Source organism: Dasypus novemcinctus, chromosome 21 (genome assembly GCF_030445035.2).
Source record: "Dasypus novemcinctus isolate mDasNov1 chromosome 21, mDasNov1.1.hap2, whole genome shotgun sequence".
Taxonomy (NCBI): Eukaryota; Metazoa; Chordata; class Mammalia; order Cingulata; family Dasypodidae; genus Dasypus; species Dasypus novemcinctus.
This window is the reverse complement of record NC_080693.1, coordinates 69265547-69279789: the sequence shown is the minus strand read 5'-3', so window position 1 is coordinate 69279789 and position 14243 is coordinate 69265547. Positions and strand designations below refer to the sequence as shown.

At 44.9% G+C, this 14243-nt stretch overlaps 1 protein-coding gene across 4 annotated transcripts in view; it reads left to right on the top strand.

Moving 5' to 3' along the window:
• Positions 1 to 14243, top strand: part of PECAM1 (platelet and endothelial cell adhesion molecule 1) — a 127582-nt gene that overhangs the window by 73009 nt on the left and 40330 nt on the right. For all 4 annotated transcript variants that reach the window (XM_058284533.2, XM_058284536.2, XM_058284535.2 and 1 more), the window contains 2 exons: positions 3956 to 4249; positions 12973 to 13278. In XM_058284533.2, the coding sequence (XP_058140516.1) occupies positions 3956 to 4249; positions 12973 to 13278 (600 nt within the window). The remainder of the gene's footprint in view (positions 1 to 3955; positions 4250 to 12972; positions 13279 to 14243) is intronic.

Sequence of the window (14243 nt, the reverse complement as noted above, 5' to 3'; positions counted from 1 at the left end):
TCCTTGGTCCAAGGTTAAGGGAGATTTGGGGTATCAAGGAATGTACATTCATCAGGCACAGTCTGATATCCATGAATATTTTTTTCTTATCAGAGTGTCTGAACTTTTAGGAGCCTTATCTAAGCTGGGTGACCCCATTTTGTTTGAATAAGTTCTTGGTGCTCACTGTTCCACATCATCTCTGGGCCTCTGAAGTCCCCACAGGGGCCATATCAACTTTGAGTAAGGCCCATGTTTCAAGTATATCTGGAGTGCTACCTCTTGTGTAAAAGACAGAGTAGGGGTGGTAAATAAGACTTCATATTTGCTTGTAAATGCATAGAGCAACTGGCTGGAAGCATACATGAGAAACTAAAGTCAATGGTTATTTCAGTCAGGGAAGGTAGGAACTGGATGATGGACACAGGGGTGGGAAACAGATATTTTACTGTATTGTTTTCCCCATACTTTTGTTTTTTTGGACCTCAGGTACAAAGAATTGTACTGATTATAATCCTTGCTCCGTAACACTTTCACCTTTGGTCCATGCATAGTCAACTTCTGTTTTATTGATACGTGTATTTGTTTTTAATAATATAAAACCGTTCTACCCAAGAATTAGAATATTATATATATACCTTATATCTATCTACTTATGTCCCTCTCCTCTTCCCATCTCCCTTCCTTCCTTTCCTCTTGATTTTGTATATTAATCTTATATCCAACCCCCTTTCTAAACTCTAATTTTTAAAAACAATTTGTAGATACTTATGAAGGCTTTAAATAGACATCATATCATCTACTTTTGGGGGGTTGGAAATATTTGGCTATATTAGCTCTTAAAATTTTTTATAAATAATTAAAAACCCCATGTTTGCTTTGTCCATGCTTTATGGAGGTAGATGGGACAGGAGGTTAACAAAGCCTACCAGGTACAGTAGCTCTCAATCCCTAGTCTAAATGCCATCTAGATAGCCTCTGTATTAGTTTTCTAGGGCTACTGTAACAAATTACCACTAGGTGCCTTAAAACAGCAGAAATGTATTCTCGCACAGTTCTGGAGACCAGAAGTCCAAAATCAAGGTATTAGCAGGGTGGATTCCTTCCCGAGGATTGGAGAGAGAATCTAATCCACACTACTCTCCTAGCCTCTGGTGGCTGCCCTTGTGCAGGTTCTTGGCTTGTAGCCGTGTCACACTAACCTCTGCTTCTGTTGTCCCATGGCCCATCTGCTGTGTCACTGTTTATCTGTCTTCATATGGTGGTCTCCTTGTGTCTGTTTTGCTCCTTTTCTGTCTCCTGTAAGGATACTCCATCACTGGATTTAGGACCCACATTAACTCAGGACGATTTCATCCCAAGAGCCTCAATTCAATCAAATCTGTTGATTCCAGATGAACATACCAGTTGGGGGAATGCCATTCAATCCACTACAGCCTCTTTGAGAATGGGTGTGGTGGAAGTTTATGGGGAGTCATGTAGGCATTTGGGGCTCTTGAGGGGCTGAGTATACGTGATTTTAACATTATGAGCTTTAGACCTAATTCCTCAAATCCTTCCACATATCATCCATTCTTTCTAGTCATATAGAGACCAAGAGATTTTTGAGGTTGCATTTCTGACAGGAGTCTGGAGAGTGAATATTTTATAGTACCAATTAAGCACAGATCCATGTTCTTGGATAATAAATCATAAGGAAGGTAGGGCTGAGCTGCTTTGAGGTACATCAGGGGGCATAATTGGGACTCCAGATGGGCCTCAGAAGGACCTATGGGCAGGGCCAAGAGGATCCTCTTAAGAAACATATCTATGGGAAACGGACTTTGGCCCAGTGGTTAGGGCGTCCGTCTACCACATGGGAGGTCCGCGGTTCAAACCCCGGGCCTCCTTGACCCGTGTGGAGCTGGCCCATGCGCAGTGCTGATGCGCGCAAGGAGTGCCTGCCACGCCGGGGTGTCCCCCGCGTAGGGGAGCCACACGCGCAAGGAGTGCACCCCGTAAGGAGAGCTGCCCAGCGTGAGAGAAAGTACAGCGTGCCCAGGAATGGCGCCGCCCACACTTCCCATGCCGCTGACTACAACAGAAGCGGACAAAGAAACAAGACGCAGCAAAAAGACACAGAAAACAGACAACCGGGCGAGGGGAGGGGAATTAAATAAATAAAAATAAATCTTTAAAAAAAAAAAAAAAAAAAAAAGAAACATATCTACTCTGGTTTGCTCTAAATCTTGGACAAAATTCCTGACCAATGAACATGGTCTAAAACTTCTAGCATGGAAAATTTCAGGACAGTGCCTTGTCACCAACCAACCAACAAAAAACCTTATTAAAATAGCCAGCAAACACCTACCTTTTTAATTAGAGAAATTGTAGGTTCACAGAAAAATCATGAGTAAAAACCAGAGTCCCCATATACCACCCTATTAACACCTTGCATTAGTATGGTGCATTTGCAACAAGTGATGAAAGAACATTTTTATATATGTACTATTAACCATTGTTTACTTCAGGGCTCTCTGTGTTGTATAGAAAAAAGTTACCCTTTTAGCCATATCCAAATATATAATTCAGGGCTGTTAATTACTTTCACAATTTTTTTTAAGATTTATTTTTATTTCTCTCCCCTTCCCCCGCCCACCCCCCAGTTGTCTTTCTCTATGTCCATTTGCTGCGTGTTCTTTTTTTTTGTCCGCGTCTGTTGTTGTCAGCAGCACAGGAATCCGTGTTTCTTTTTGTTGCGTCATCTTGCTGCATCAGCTCTCTGTGTGTGTGGCGCCATTCCTGGGCAGGCTGCACTTCCTTTCATGCTGGGTGGCTTTCCTTATGGGGCGCACTCCTTGCAAGTGGGGCTCCCCTACATGGAGGACACCCCTGCATGGCACGACACTCCTTGTGCGCATCAACACTGTGCATGGGCCAGCTCCACACGGGTCAAGGAGGCCTGGGGTTTGAACCGTGGACCTCCCATGTGGTAGACGGATGCTCTAACCACTGGGCCAAGTCTGCTTCCCTACTTTCACAATGTTGTGCTATCATCACCACCATTACCAAAACTTTTCCATCACCCAGGTCATATCATTTTAAGCAATTCATCTTCCTGCCTGTCTGCCCCTGTAAATGAGTTTCAAAATAGGATCTCTAGTTAGCTGATTTTACTGGCAGCCTGTGTGCTGAATATAACCCAATTAAATGCTGGAGGATATCAGTCAGAAATGATGGGGTTTAGCTAGTTGATCTGGTTTCTGACAGAGATTGGGCCCCTGATTTGGATTTCAGCCACTCCGGGTGCTCAGTAGGGGAGAATCTGTGCTCTGCTTCTCAGTGACAGGTGGGGGTGGAAATCCCAAGTGGCTGGCTCAGAAGTGGTTTCAGTCCTCACCATCTGGTGAGGTGCTGTGTCCGTTGGATAGAAGATGTCAGCTGGCACGGCTAATTCGGTCAGGCTTGGGGTGGGGAAGGAGAGTTCCTGGTTGTGATCGTCTGATTTTAGGATGGCGGTAGCTAACGTGCTAAGCATTACTGTGCACTGGGCTCTGGGCTGGTGCTTTGCCTGCTGCCATCATGTCTCTTGCAACAACCCAGTGAGTAGGTATATCGTCCCATCTTACAAACGAGGAACTGAGCTTAGAGAGGTTAATCACCCACCGTCCCACAGACAGTGACAGCCAGGACTGGAACGCTTGTCTGCCTGATCCTTAAGGTCCCCAGAGGCCATGATGTGGCAGCTCAGGGGTCACATACGTCTTATGGATTTGCTTTGTCACACTCTGCCAGCCACCGTCTTGTCTTGGTAGAAATTCGAGCAGCTTGGTACCAACCACCTCACCCTTGACCCGCTTCCCACATGTCTGTTATCTACCTGGCCCCTATAAGCATTTGGGACCCCAGGACACGATCCTCTCTGATGTGGCAAATGTCACCAGGATGACGTCATTTTGAGGTAACGGTGTGTCTGCTCTCCCCCCCTCGCATTCAGCTTTCACCATCAACAGCATCCGCATGAACATCCTGCCGGGCTCCAAAGTGCCGAACGGGTGGAACATGACCCTCCAGTGCATCGTGGACGTCAGCACCACCTCGCAGGTCACGCCGCGGCACCTGGTGCTGTTCTACAAGGATGACGTGATGTTCCACAACGTCTCCTCCATGGAGAACACGGAGAGTTTCTTTATTCCCCAAGCCCGGGTCTACGACTCAGGGAAATACAAATGCACCGTGGTTCTCAACAGCAAGGAGAAAACCACCCCCGAGTACGAGGTGTCTGTGAAAGGTGAGTCCCTGGACGCGCATGTGGCTCAGAGGAATGAAGTGGAACCCACGCTGCTGCTTCTTTAGTAGCCCTGGACTTCCCTGCCCTTCCGTCGCCTTTCTCACTCATCTGCGTGGCATTTTCCTAACCTGAAGATGGTGGCGTTAGATTGCCCCTGATATGCCAGGCCACTTCTCCCCCCCTTGCTTTTGCACATGCTGGTCTGTCTCCTGGGAAAGCCCTTCTTCCTCCCATGTCCTTGTGAACTACGATTTCTCCTTCAAGACCCCACTCAAAGCCTCTTCTCTGGCATTTCCCCGGACAAAATTAGCTCCCCAACGGGTGCTGACAGTATGGCATCTGATCTCACCCCACATCAGTGTTTGTGTGCGTAAAGGCCATCGAGTGGAGGGATAAGAGGCGGGAATCTGCAGGTGCTCTGCCCGTTCTCTAACCAGGGGAAGCCCCTTCACCTTGCTCAACTTCAAAATCGTCAGTCAAATGGGATGATAAATTACCCAGCATAGAGTTGTGAGAGGATAAAAAGAAACAGTAAAAGTGAAGTGTTTAGCATCATTGCCAATATATATTGTAAGTGCCCAATATTTCACTGAATCTTGCAATTATTTTTCACACTAGATGCTTCTGGAAGGTGAGATCATGAGGCAAGAGACAGAGTCTGCTCTATTTTCATATCTCAGACAAAGAAGCTGGCTCATATTAGGCACTCAATAAATGTTTGTGGGTGAATTAAACAGATGCAAAGGACAAGTAAAGTGGGGTAGGAACAGAGAAACAGGAAGGCAGGTCATTGAGGGTTATTTGGAGTCATACAGAGTCTCATCCATCCATTCATTCATTCACTCACTCAGTCAGTCAAGAAACATTTCCCAAAGTTGGGAGTCAGGGAAGGGCCAAATGCCAGAGCTGTGAAGATACATAGGCAGGTCCCTGCTCTTGAGGCAGTTACAGAGACAATCACGTAATTACAGTCATTAGTATGATCTGAGTGCCTTGGAAGCATAAAGGAGGGAGGAAACAATTGTGCCTGTAGCAGTCAGGGAGGACTTCCCGGAGGAAGGGACAACGGGTCCAGATATGGAAAGTCATGTAGGAGTTTGCTTAATGTTGAAGTGGAGCAAGAGTAAGGAAAGGAGAGGTCACATAAGTGGAAGAGCAGAGGCTGAGAAGGAGGTGACTTTCCCAGCGCCACAACCTCACGACTGTGCACCCTATGGCCAAACCCCCAGCCTCTTGGAGTCTTCATCTCCTCTCTCTCTAAAAGAGGGATAACTAACTAGGCAACTACATGGACCCCGGAAGGTAGTTTTGAGCATTAGATGGGATAGTGCATGAAGCGTGCTCAGTGGCCAAGTACTGATGAATGAGAGCCCGTCATGTGTGCGGCGCTCAGCCAGGCCAGCCTCAGGAGAAAACAATCCCCTTCTGCATACAGGAAACAGCAGGAAGACCCAGTGGGCAAGGGCTTAGGGGCATTTATTTCCCTCTCATGAGTGCAGTCTGACCACCTTCTTGTCAGTCTACGAGGCTCCTGCAGGTGGAGATGACTGCAGCGGCCAGAGCGCCCTCCAGGCGGGTTCCTTGGAGGGTGTCCTAGCAGGCAGGTGGCTCGGCCAGGTGGGACATCTCCGTGCCACCGGGGACACCAGCCACAAGGATGCCAGAGGCTCTTACCTAGAGAACTCAGACAAGCTCTTCTCCAGCTCAGCTGAGGACAGGGGAGGAGCAAACAGCCCTGGGCCTGTATGTGAGTCCCAAGCAAAGACCTGAGGGCCAGGAGTTTGGGAAACACGTGTTGAAGAGAAATGTGCTGGCAGGCTTTTTAAGCTGAGGCTGATTTTCCATCAAACATGGATGGTCTCGTGGATTCAGTCTGTCTTCAGCTGCGGCTGCCCTAACTCATTTCTGTATTTCTGTGTTCGCCTTTGTGATTAGAATAGTCATTAATGCCATTATTATTTCCAGGAAGAACTCGGGTCCTCACAAGACAGGGTGCTACAAATAGTGGGGTTTTTTTAAAATTTCTCTCCCCTTCCCCACCCACCCCGCCTCCCCCAGTTGTCTGCTCTCTGTGTCCATTCACTGTGTGTTCTTCCGTGTCCGCTTGTATTCTTGTCAGTGGCATCCAGAATCTGTGTCTCCTTCTGTTGCGTCATCTTGCTTTTTTCAGCTCTCCGTGTGTGCGGTGCCATTCCTGGGCAGGCTGCACTATTTTGCGTGGGGCGGCTCTCCTTACAGGGTGTACTCCTTGCACGTGGGGCTCCTCTATGTGGGGGACACCCCTGCGTGGCAGGGCACTCTTTGCACGCATCAGCACTGTGCGTGGACCAGCTGCACACAGGTCAAGGAGGCCCGGGGTTTGAACCACGGACCTCCCATGTGGTAGACGGATGCCCTATCCGTTGGGCCAAATCCACTTCCCTACAAATAGGTCTAAGTGCTTTACATACATTTTGTTTAGCCCTACAGTCGCCCTGGTGCAGACACTGGAGTTCAGAGAGACTGCATGACATGCCCAAGTCTCACGGTCCATCAAAGGCAAAGCTAGAATTTGAAACAAGGTCTATTTGACTCTGAAGTTGGCTTCTCTGACTCTTGATTACTGTGATAGCCTCTCTCTTAGGCAGACAAAAAGCCAATTCACCCATTCATTCATTCATTGGTTAAATGTTTACTGACTACGCTGAGCCAGGCCTGGGATCTAACAACGAATAAGTCATGATCTTTTCCTTTAGGAAGTTCCACACGAAGCAGGGGGGGTTGATGGAGTTACCAATATACTCGGCTTTCGCTGGCACAAGATAGCATTAAAAGATATAGATATCACCGACACGATTGTGTGGCTTTCCAACTTCTCCTTCCTCTCTCCTACATCCTACCCTCTCCCCCATCCTTTTTGTGCTTTCTGTTCACCTTGACTCAACAGTCAATCCTTCAGACTTGCTTTGCACTCATCCTTCTTTTAGATAGTCGTGTTTGTTTAACCTGTCACTTCTACCTGCAGACTCTGTGAGGTTTGTCCTTATTGTTCAAATTCCCTTGCCCTAACCCTCTTTCAGACCCTCATCATTTCACTTCTAAAGCCAGGGCTCTGATCCTCCTCCTTAAACCTGTTTCACCCCAGTCTCCCAGCTCAGTCATGTCAGCGCCATCCACCCAAGTGACAAAGCCAGAACTTGGGAGTCATCCTTGACTCTTGCACTTCATCACCATCTGCCATCCATGTCCTTTTATGCCCACCTTCTACGAATCTCTCCATCCCTACTGCCTCTGCTCCAGTCCTACCCACACCCTAGGACTGCTGCACCTGCCTCCTACCTGCTCTTCATGCTCCATTCTTTTCCTAAAAATCAATATTATTGAAACATATTCATAAATCATCAATCCATCCAAAGTATACACAATGGCATTTGGTGTAATCACAAAGTTGTGCATTCATCACTTCAATCAATATGAGCATGTTTTCATTACTCCAATAATAATAATGATAAACAAAAAGGACACACAAAAAACAGACACCAAAACACTAACACTTATCAGTCACTTCTCAATTTCTCTTCCTTCCCCCGCCATACATAACTGCTAATCTATTTCTATCTCTCTGATTTATTTGTATTTATATTTTGTATAGACAGAGTCAAAGAATACCTAGTACCTTTTGTCCAGTTTCTTTCACTTAGAATATTTCCTATTTTTACCATTGATGGAAGAGTATTAATATATTACTATACGCTATTGTCCATAGTTTGCTTTGGTTTTATTTTTCCTGAAATAGCACCGTGATACTAACATTTTGTAATATTAACGTACATTTGTTCTGTTTCAGAGAAAAACATTCTTATATATCCAGGATTAACTTTACTCATTTTTTGGAAGATTTATTTATTTATTTCTCCCCCTCCGCCCTCCTCCTTCTCCCCACCCCCTCATTGTCTGTTCTCTGTATCCATTCACTGTGTGTTCTTCCGTGTCTGCTTGTATTCTCATTAGGCAGCTCTGAGAACCAATCCTGGGACCTTCCGGAGTGGGAGAGAGACGATCATCCTCTTGCACCACCTCACCTTCCTGATCTGCTGTGTCTCTTATTGTTTCTCTTCTGTGTCTCTTTTTGTTGTGTCAACTTGCTACACCAGCACTCCATGTGGGCCAGCTTGCCACATGAGCCAGCTTGCCTTCACCAGGAGGCCCTGGACATTGAACCCTGGATCTCCTATATGGTAGATGGGAGTCCAGTTGCTTGAGCCACATCCACTTCCCACATGTTTTTTCACATGAGAGTTCACTATGCTGTACAGTCCTATGTTTCATTTTTAGCGTTCCTTCTAAAGATATACAGGACCTTAGACTTTCCCTTTCAACGATTATCATAAATGTATATTTGCACTGCTAATTACAAAACTGTGATGAGCTTTAGTCCTTTCTATTTATTTCCAAAAATTTATAAAGAAGCTTTTTACCATTCTGCCCAGATTAAACCTCAGCTTTCCATTCTCTAACTTTATTCTATTTTCTGTTGATCTATATTCTAGCTGTTAACTCCATGAGTTTACACAATATATTTAGCTCACAATAGCACAATAATTCAGTATTTGTCCTTTTGTGTTTGGCTTGCTTCATGCAACATAATGTCCTTTAGGTTCATCCATGTTGTCATATGCTGCATGACTTCATTTCTTCTTACAGAAGCATAATATTCCATTGTATGTATATTCCATAATTTTTTTATCCATTCATTGGTTTATGGATACCTGGGCTATCTCTGTCTTTTGGCAATTGTGAATAACACTGCTGTGAACATCAGTGCGCAGATGTCAGTTCCTGTCATGCTCTCAGTTCTTCTGGGTATATACCCAGTAGTGGTATTGCCGGGTCATGTGGCAAACCTATATTTAACTTTTTTAGGAACTGCCAAACAGTCTTCCATAGGGGCTGTACCATTCTGCATTCCCACCAACAGTGAATAAGTGTTCCTATCTCTCCACACTCTCTCCAACACAGTGGCCATTCTAAAAGATGTGAAATGATTTCTCATGTAGCTTTGATTTGCATTTCCCTACTCTCCAATGATGTTGAACCTTTTTTCTTGTGTTTTTTCACCGTTTCTTCTTTGGAAAATGTCTAGTCAGGTCTTTTGCCCATTTTTAAATTGGGTCATTTTTTAAAAATTGTTGAGTTGTAGGACCTTTTTATATATCATGGATATTAAACCCTTCTTTGATATGTGATTTCCAAATGTTTTCTCCCATTGAGTAGGTTGTCTTTTCCACTTTCATGACAAAGTCCTTTATGTACAAAAGTGTTTCATTCTGAAGAGGTTCCATTTATTTATTCTTTCTTTCATTGCTTGTTCCAGATGATGGTTCCCTGAAAATTCCTAGATATTTGAGTCTTTTTCTTGCTATTTTAAACGGAATTTTTTTCTTGAGTTCCTTCTCAGATTGTTCATTACTAGTGAATAGAAAGACTACAGATTTTTGCATATTGATCTTGTATCCTGCTACTTTGTTGAAGTCATATTAGCCCTAGTAGCTTTGTCATAGATATTTTGGAATTTTCCAAATATAGGATCATGTCATCTGTGAATAGTAAGTTTTACTTCCTCTTTTCCAATTTGGATGCCTTTTACTTATTTTTCTTGTCTAATTACTCTAGCTAGAACTTCTAGCACAATGTTGAATAGCAGTGGTGACAGTGGAGCGTCCTTGTCTTGTTTCCTATCTTAGAGGAAAAGCTTTCAACCTTTCCCCATTTAGTACAATGTTGGCTGTGGATTTTTCATATATGCCCTTTAGCATACTGAGGAACTTTCCTTCTATTTCTTGCTCCATTCTTTTTTTTTTTTTAATTATTTATTTATTTATTTTTTAAATTACATTATGAAAAATATGAGGTCCCATTCAACCCCACCGCCCCCGCCCCCCACTCCCCCCACAGCAACACTCTCTCCCATCATCATGACACATCCATTGCACCTGGTAAGTTCATCTCTGAGCATCACTGCACCCCATAGTCAATGGTCCACATCATAGCCCAGACTCTCTCACGTTCCATCCAGTGGGCCCTGGGGGGATCTATAATGTCCCGTAATTGTCCGTGAAGCACTATCCAGGACAACTCCACGTCCCGAAAACGCCTCCACATCTCATCTCTTCCTCCCGTTCCCCACACCCAGCAGCCACCATGGCTACCGTTCCCACACCCATTCCACATTTTCTCTGTGGACATTGGATTGGTTGTGTCCATTGCACATCTATGTCAAGTGAGGGCTTAGATTCCATATGGGTACTGGATGCACTCCTCCCGCTTCCAGTTGTAGACACTCTAGGCTCCATGTTGTGGTGGTTGACCTTCTTCAACTCCATGTTAGCTGAGTGGAGTAAGTCCAATAAATCAAAGTGTAGGAGCTGAAGTCTGTTGAGGCTCTGGGCCTGGGTGTCATATTATCAGTCCAGAGATTCGAATCCCCTACATATATCTTAAACCCAGCACCGACTACAATTCCAATAAAGTAGCATGCAAGTCTTGTGAAAAGAGATCCCCTCTGAGTCCAATTCCATCACGCAGAAACACCAGCTCCAAAGAAGGGCTATCTGTCATGGCAGTGAACCCCTTCTGCCATTCTTGCTCCATTCTTGACCCCTCCAATCTGTGCTCCACCTAGAAGTCCTATGATGATTTGCATTTTGCAAATCTCATCTTCTCATTCCTCTGCCCAGTTCTGAAATGACCCCTCCTTGCTCTTAGAATAAAGTTCAAAATCGCCAACTGTGGTCCTCATGACCCTGCATGACCCAGCCCTAACTTCAGCTTCTCTTACTTTCCCCATCTTGTCCACTTCACTTCCATCACAGTGACACTCTTTCAAGACCATGGCTGCACCATACTCTTCCTGGGTCCTTATCCCTCACACTTGCTATTTCTGTGCCCAGAAAGCTCTTTTCAGTTCTCTTTGCCTAGAAAAACTCTGCTCATCCTTCCAGTCTCTTCTTAAAATTTACTTCCTCTGGCAAAGTTAGGTCTTTCTTTACAGACTTTCACACCACCCCACACTGCTTCTTTCCAGAAATAATTACAATTACAGTTAAATATTTGCTTGGGGGCCTTTCTTTTGGTTCTTTGGTGTACTCTACTACTTGGCTTAGGGTCTAGGACACTGTAGGTGGCATTTCAATAAGGATCTTTTGAATATAATGGTATATTAGGGCCTAAAAGAAAGCACAAGTTGAATGGCTGCAGGAGTCTCTTTACTAGACTCTGCTATGCTTTCCCTATTCACTCCATTCCTCATTCCATAGCCAGCCTTCTGCTCCTAAAGTAACATGCATTTCATGTCTCTACTTGGCTCTATAACCTGCCTAAATATAAAAATGCTCAGGGTTCCAATTTTTGTGTGCTTACTTATTTCCAAAAACTATACATACATTCCTTTCTCCCTCACAACAATCCTGAGTGGTTAGGTGAGGAAACTGAGGCCAAGTGAGAATAAGCACATCCCAGAAGTGGCAGGTTTAAGATTCAAGCATAGTCTGTCTGATTCCAAGATGCAGCTCATGACCACCAGACCATGGAACCTGTACAAAGATGGCTCATCTTAGGTAGGATATCCCAACTTCCCTTAATCTGACCCCAGCTCACCACCCAATGTCCTTCCCATTCTCTGCTCTAGATAGCCCTCCTGGAAATCCACAAGCACACCATTTCCCCCATACACAGGTGCCCCCAGAAATGCCTCCCCTTACCTTCCTCCCACCTCATCTATCCAAATCCCACGCTTCCCTCAAGACTTTGCTGAGGGCCTACTCCTTTCTGGAGTCTTTTCTGACCTCCCAGGCAAAGAAGGAGTCCTTACTTCCTGGCTGCCCCATTGATCCTTATTATCTCTGTGATACATTCTAATGCTTGATTATTTTCAGCTTTGCTCTTTGAACTCTTGGGACAGCACTCCCACCCTCCTCCCACACCCCTCATTCCCCAACCCCACTGCTCTGGAGTCAGATGGACCTGAGGTCCAGTTTCCGATATGGGACTTTCCAGCTGCATGCTTTTGATTGGGAATTCTATCCTTCATGCACACCCAAGAGGTTTATTATGAGAAACCATGGGGTCATGTGTGTAAAATTACCCTAGCTTTTTTTTTTTCCTCTCCCCTTCCCCTCCCTGCACCAGTTGTCTGTTCTCTGTGTCCATTTGCTGCATGTTCTTCTTTTTGTCTGCTTCTTTTGTTGTCAGCGGCATGGGAATCTGTGTTTCTTTTTTGTTGTTGTGTCATCTTGCTGCATCAGCTTTCCGTGTGTGCGGCACCATTCCTGGGCAGGCTGCACTTTCTTTCGTGCTGGGTGGCTCTCCTTATGGGGCGCACTCCTTGCACATGGGGCTCCCCTACGCGGGGACACCCTTGCGTGGCACGGCACTCCTTGCATGCATCAGCACTACGCGTGGGCCAGCTCCACACGAATCAAGGAGGCCCGGGGCTTGAACCGCGGACTCCCATGTGGTAGACAGATGCCCTATCCACTGGGCCAAGTCCATTTTCCTACCCTAGCTTTTTGTTCAGTTGTACAGCTCTGGATATATGCAAGCTCAATAATTACCTGGCAGGTAGCACTGGGTGTTTGGGGATCAAAACAAAAGAGCCCTCAATGGGTCAACCACAACAACTCAGCTGAGGGAGGCTGGTACTGCTGCTTCAAACTGATACTGATGGATGTTCTCTTTCCCTAAAGGAGTACCCAGGCCCACAGTGACGCTGGACAAGAAGGAGGTGATAGAAGGCGAGGTGGTGACAGTCAATTGTTCCGTCCCAGAGGAAAAGGCCCCAATTTATTTCAAAATTGAAAAATTAGAACTATCCACCAAAAAAGTCAAGCAAACAAGAGAGAAGAATTCGAGGAACAAAAACTTTATGACAATGGAATTCCCAATCGAAGAGCGGGACTTCGTCTTAGTGTTCCACTGCCAAGCAATGATCGTCTCTGGGTTCCAGGTGGAGGTCTCGGAGTCTGCCAAGAGTGACCTGGTCACTGTGAGGGGTCAGAGCCCTGCTCTCTTTTTCATCCTTCTTTGTGATTTGCTGGTGTGGTGTGGGGAGAAAGAAGCCAGAATTGGAAAGGGTCTGGGGCCTTCTTGGTAGACCACTGTTCTCAGGACTTGTTCTTAAGCACTTCAAGTCAGTGTTTTTCAAAGTTTTTGGCTGTGACACAGTAAAACAAATATATTGTATATTATTTCCCAAACATATGTAACAGTACTTACCCTTACTACATCTGGTGCATTTTGATATATTCTATTCTATTTCAATTTTTTTGAATACTGGTCATGAGTCACCAAATTGATTAATTATGTGACTTGCAACTTGGAAACCACTGCTTTAAGCCAGTGAAGTTCAGCTACAGGAAGGGGGTCTGGCTGGATGGTTGAGGAAGGGAGGCCAGGTCTGTGTGTCACTGTGCAGGGCAGATGGCTCTAGGACAGGTCATTGGCAGCTCCCCAGTGACCTGGGGGGCCATAAAGTAGGGAGGAGCCAGAGAAAGGCACCCTTGAAGGTAGACAGCCACAAATCTTTTCTAAGTCGGAGCCCAAAAGTCATAAATGACCCCTTCTTAGTGGCATCTCCCTTCCCTGCCACCCATTATTCATATAGATATTTATCTCTAAAGTTCTATTTTTCTAATTATAAAAGTGAGTAAAGTTTTCTGAAAACATGGTAAACTATAAAGTACAAAGTGACAATCATTCTTAGACCTGCTAAGAATGGATAAATATTAGTACCCCTACCCAAAGGAAACCACTTGTATGGTGTTTTAGAATTTTTTCTACTTATATATTCATACAGTTTTTGTTTTTCATTGTTTTCAACAAAAATGGGGACTTACCAAGACACTCTTTTATAACTTTTTTCAACTTACCAATATCTAATAGACTTTGTCCATATCAATAAACATAGGTCTCTATCATTATTTTAGGGGCAACTTAGAATTCTATCATAAAGGTGTAC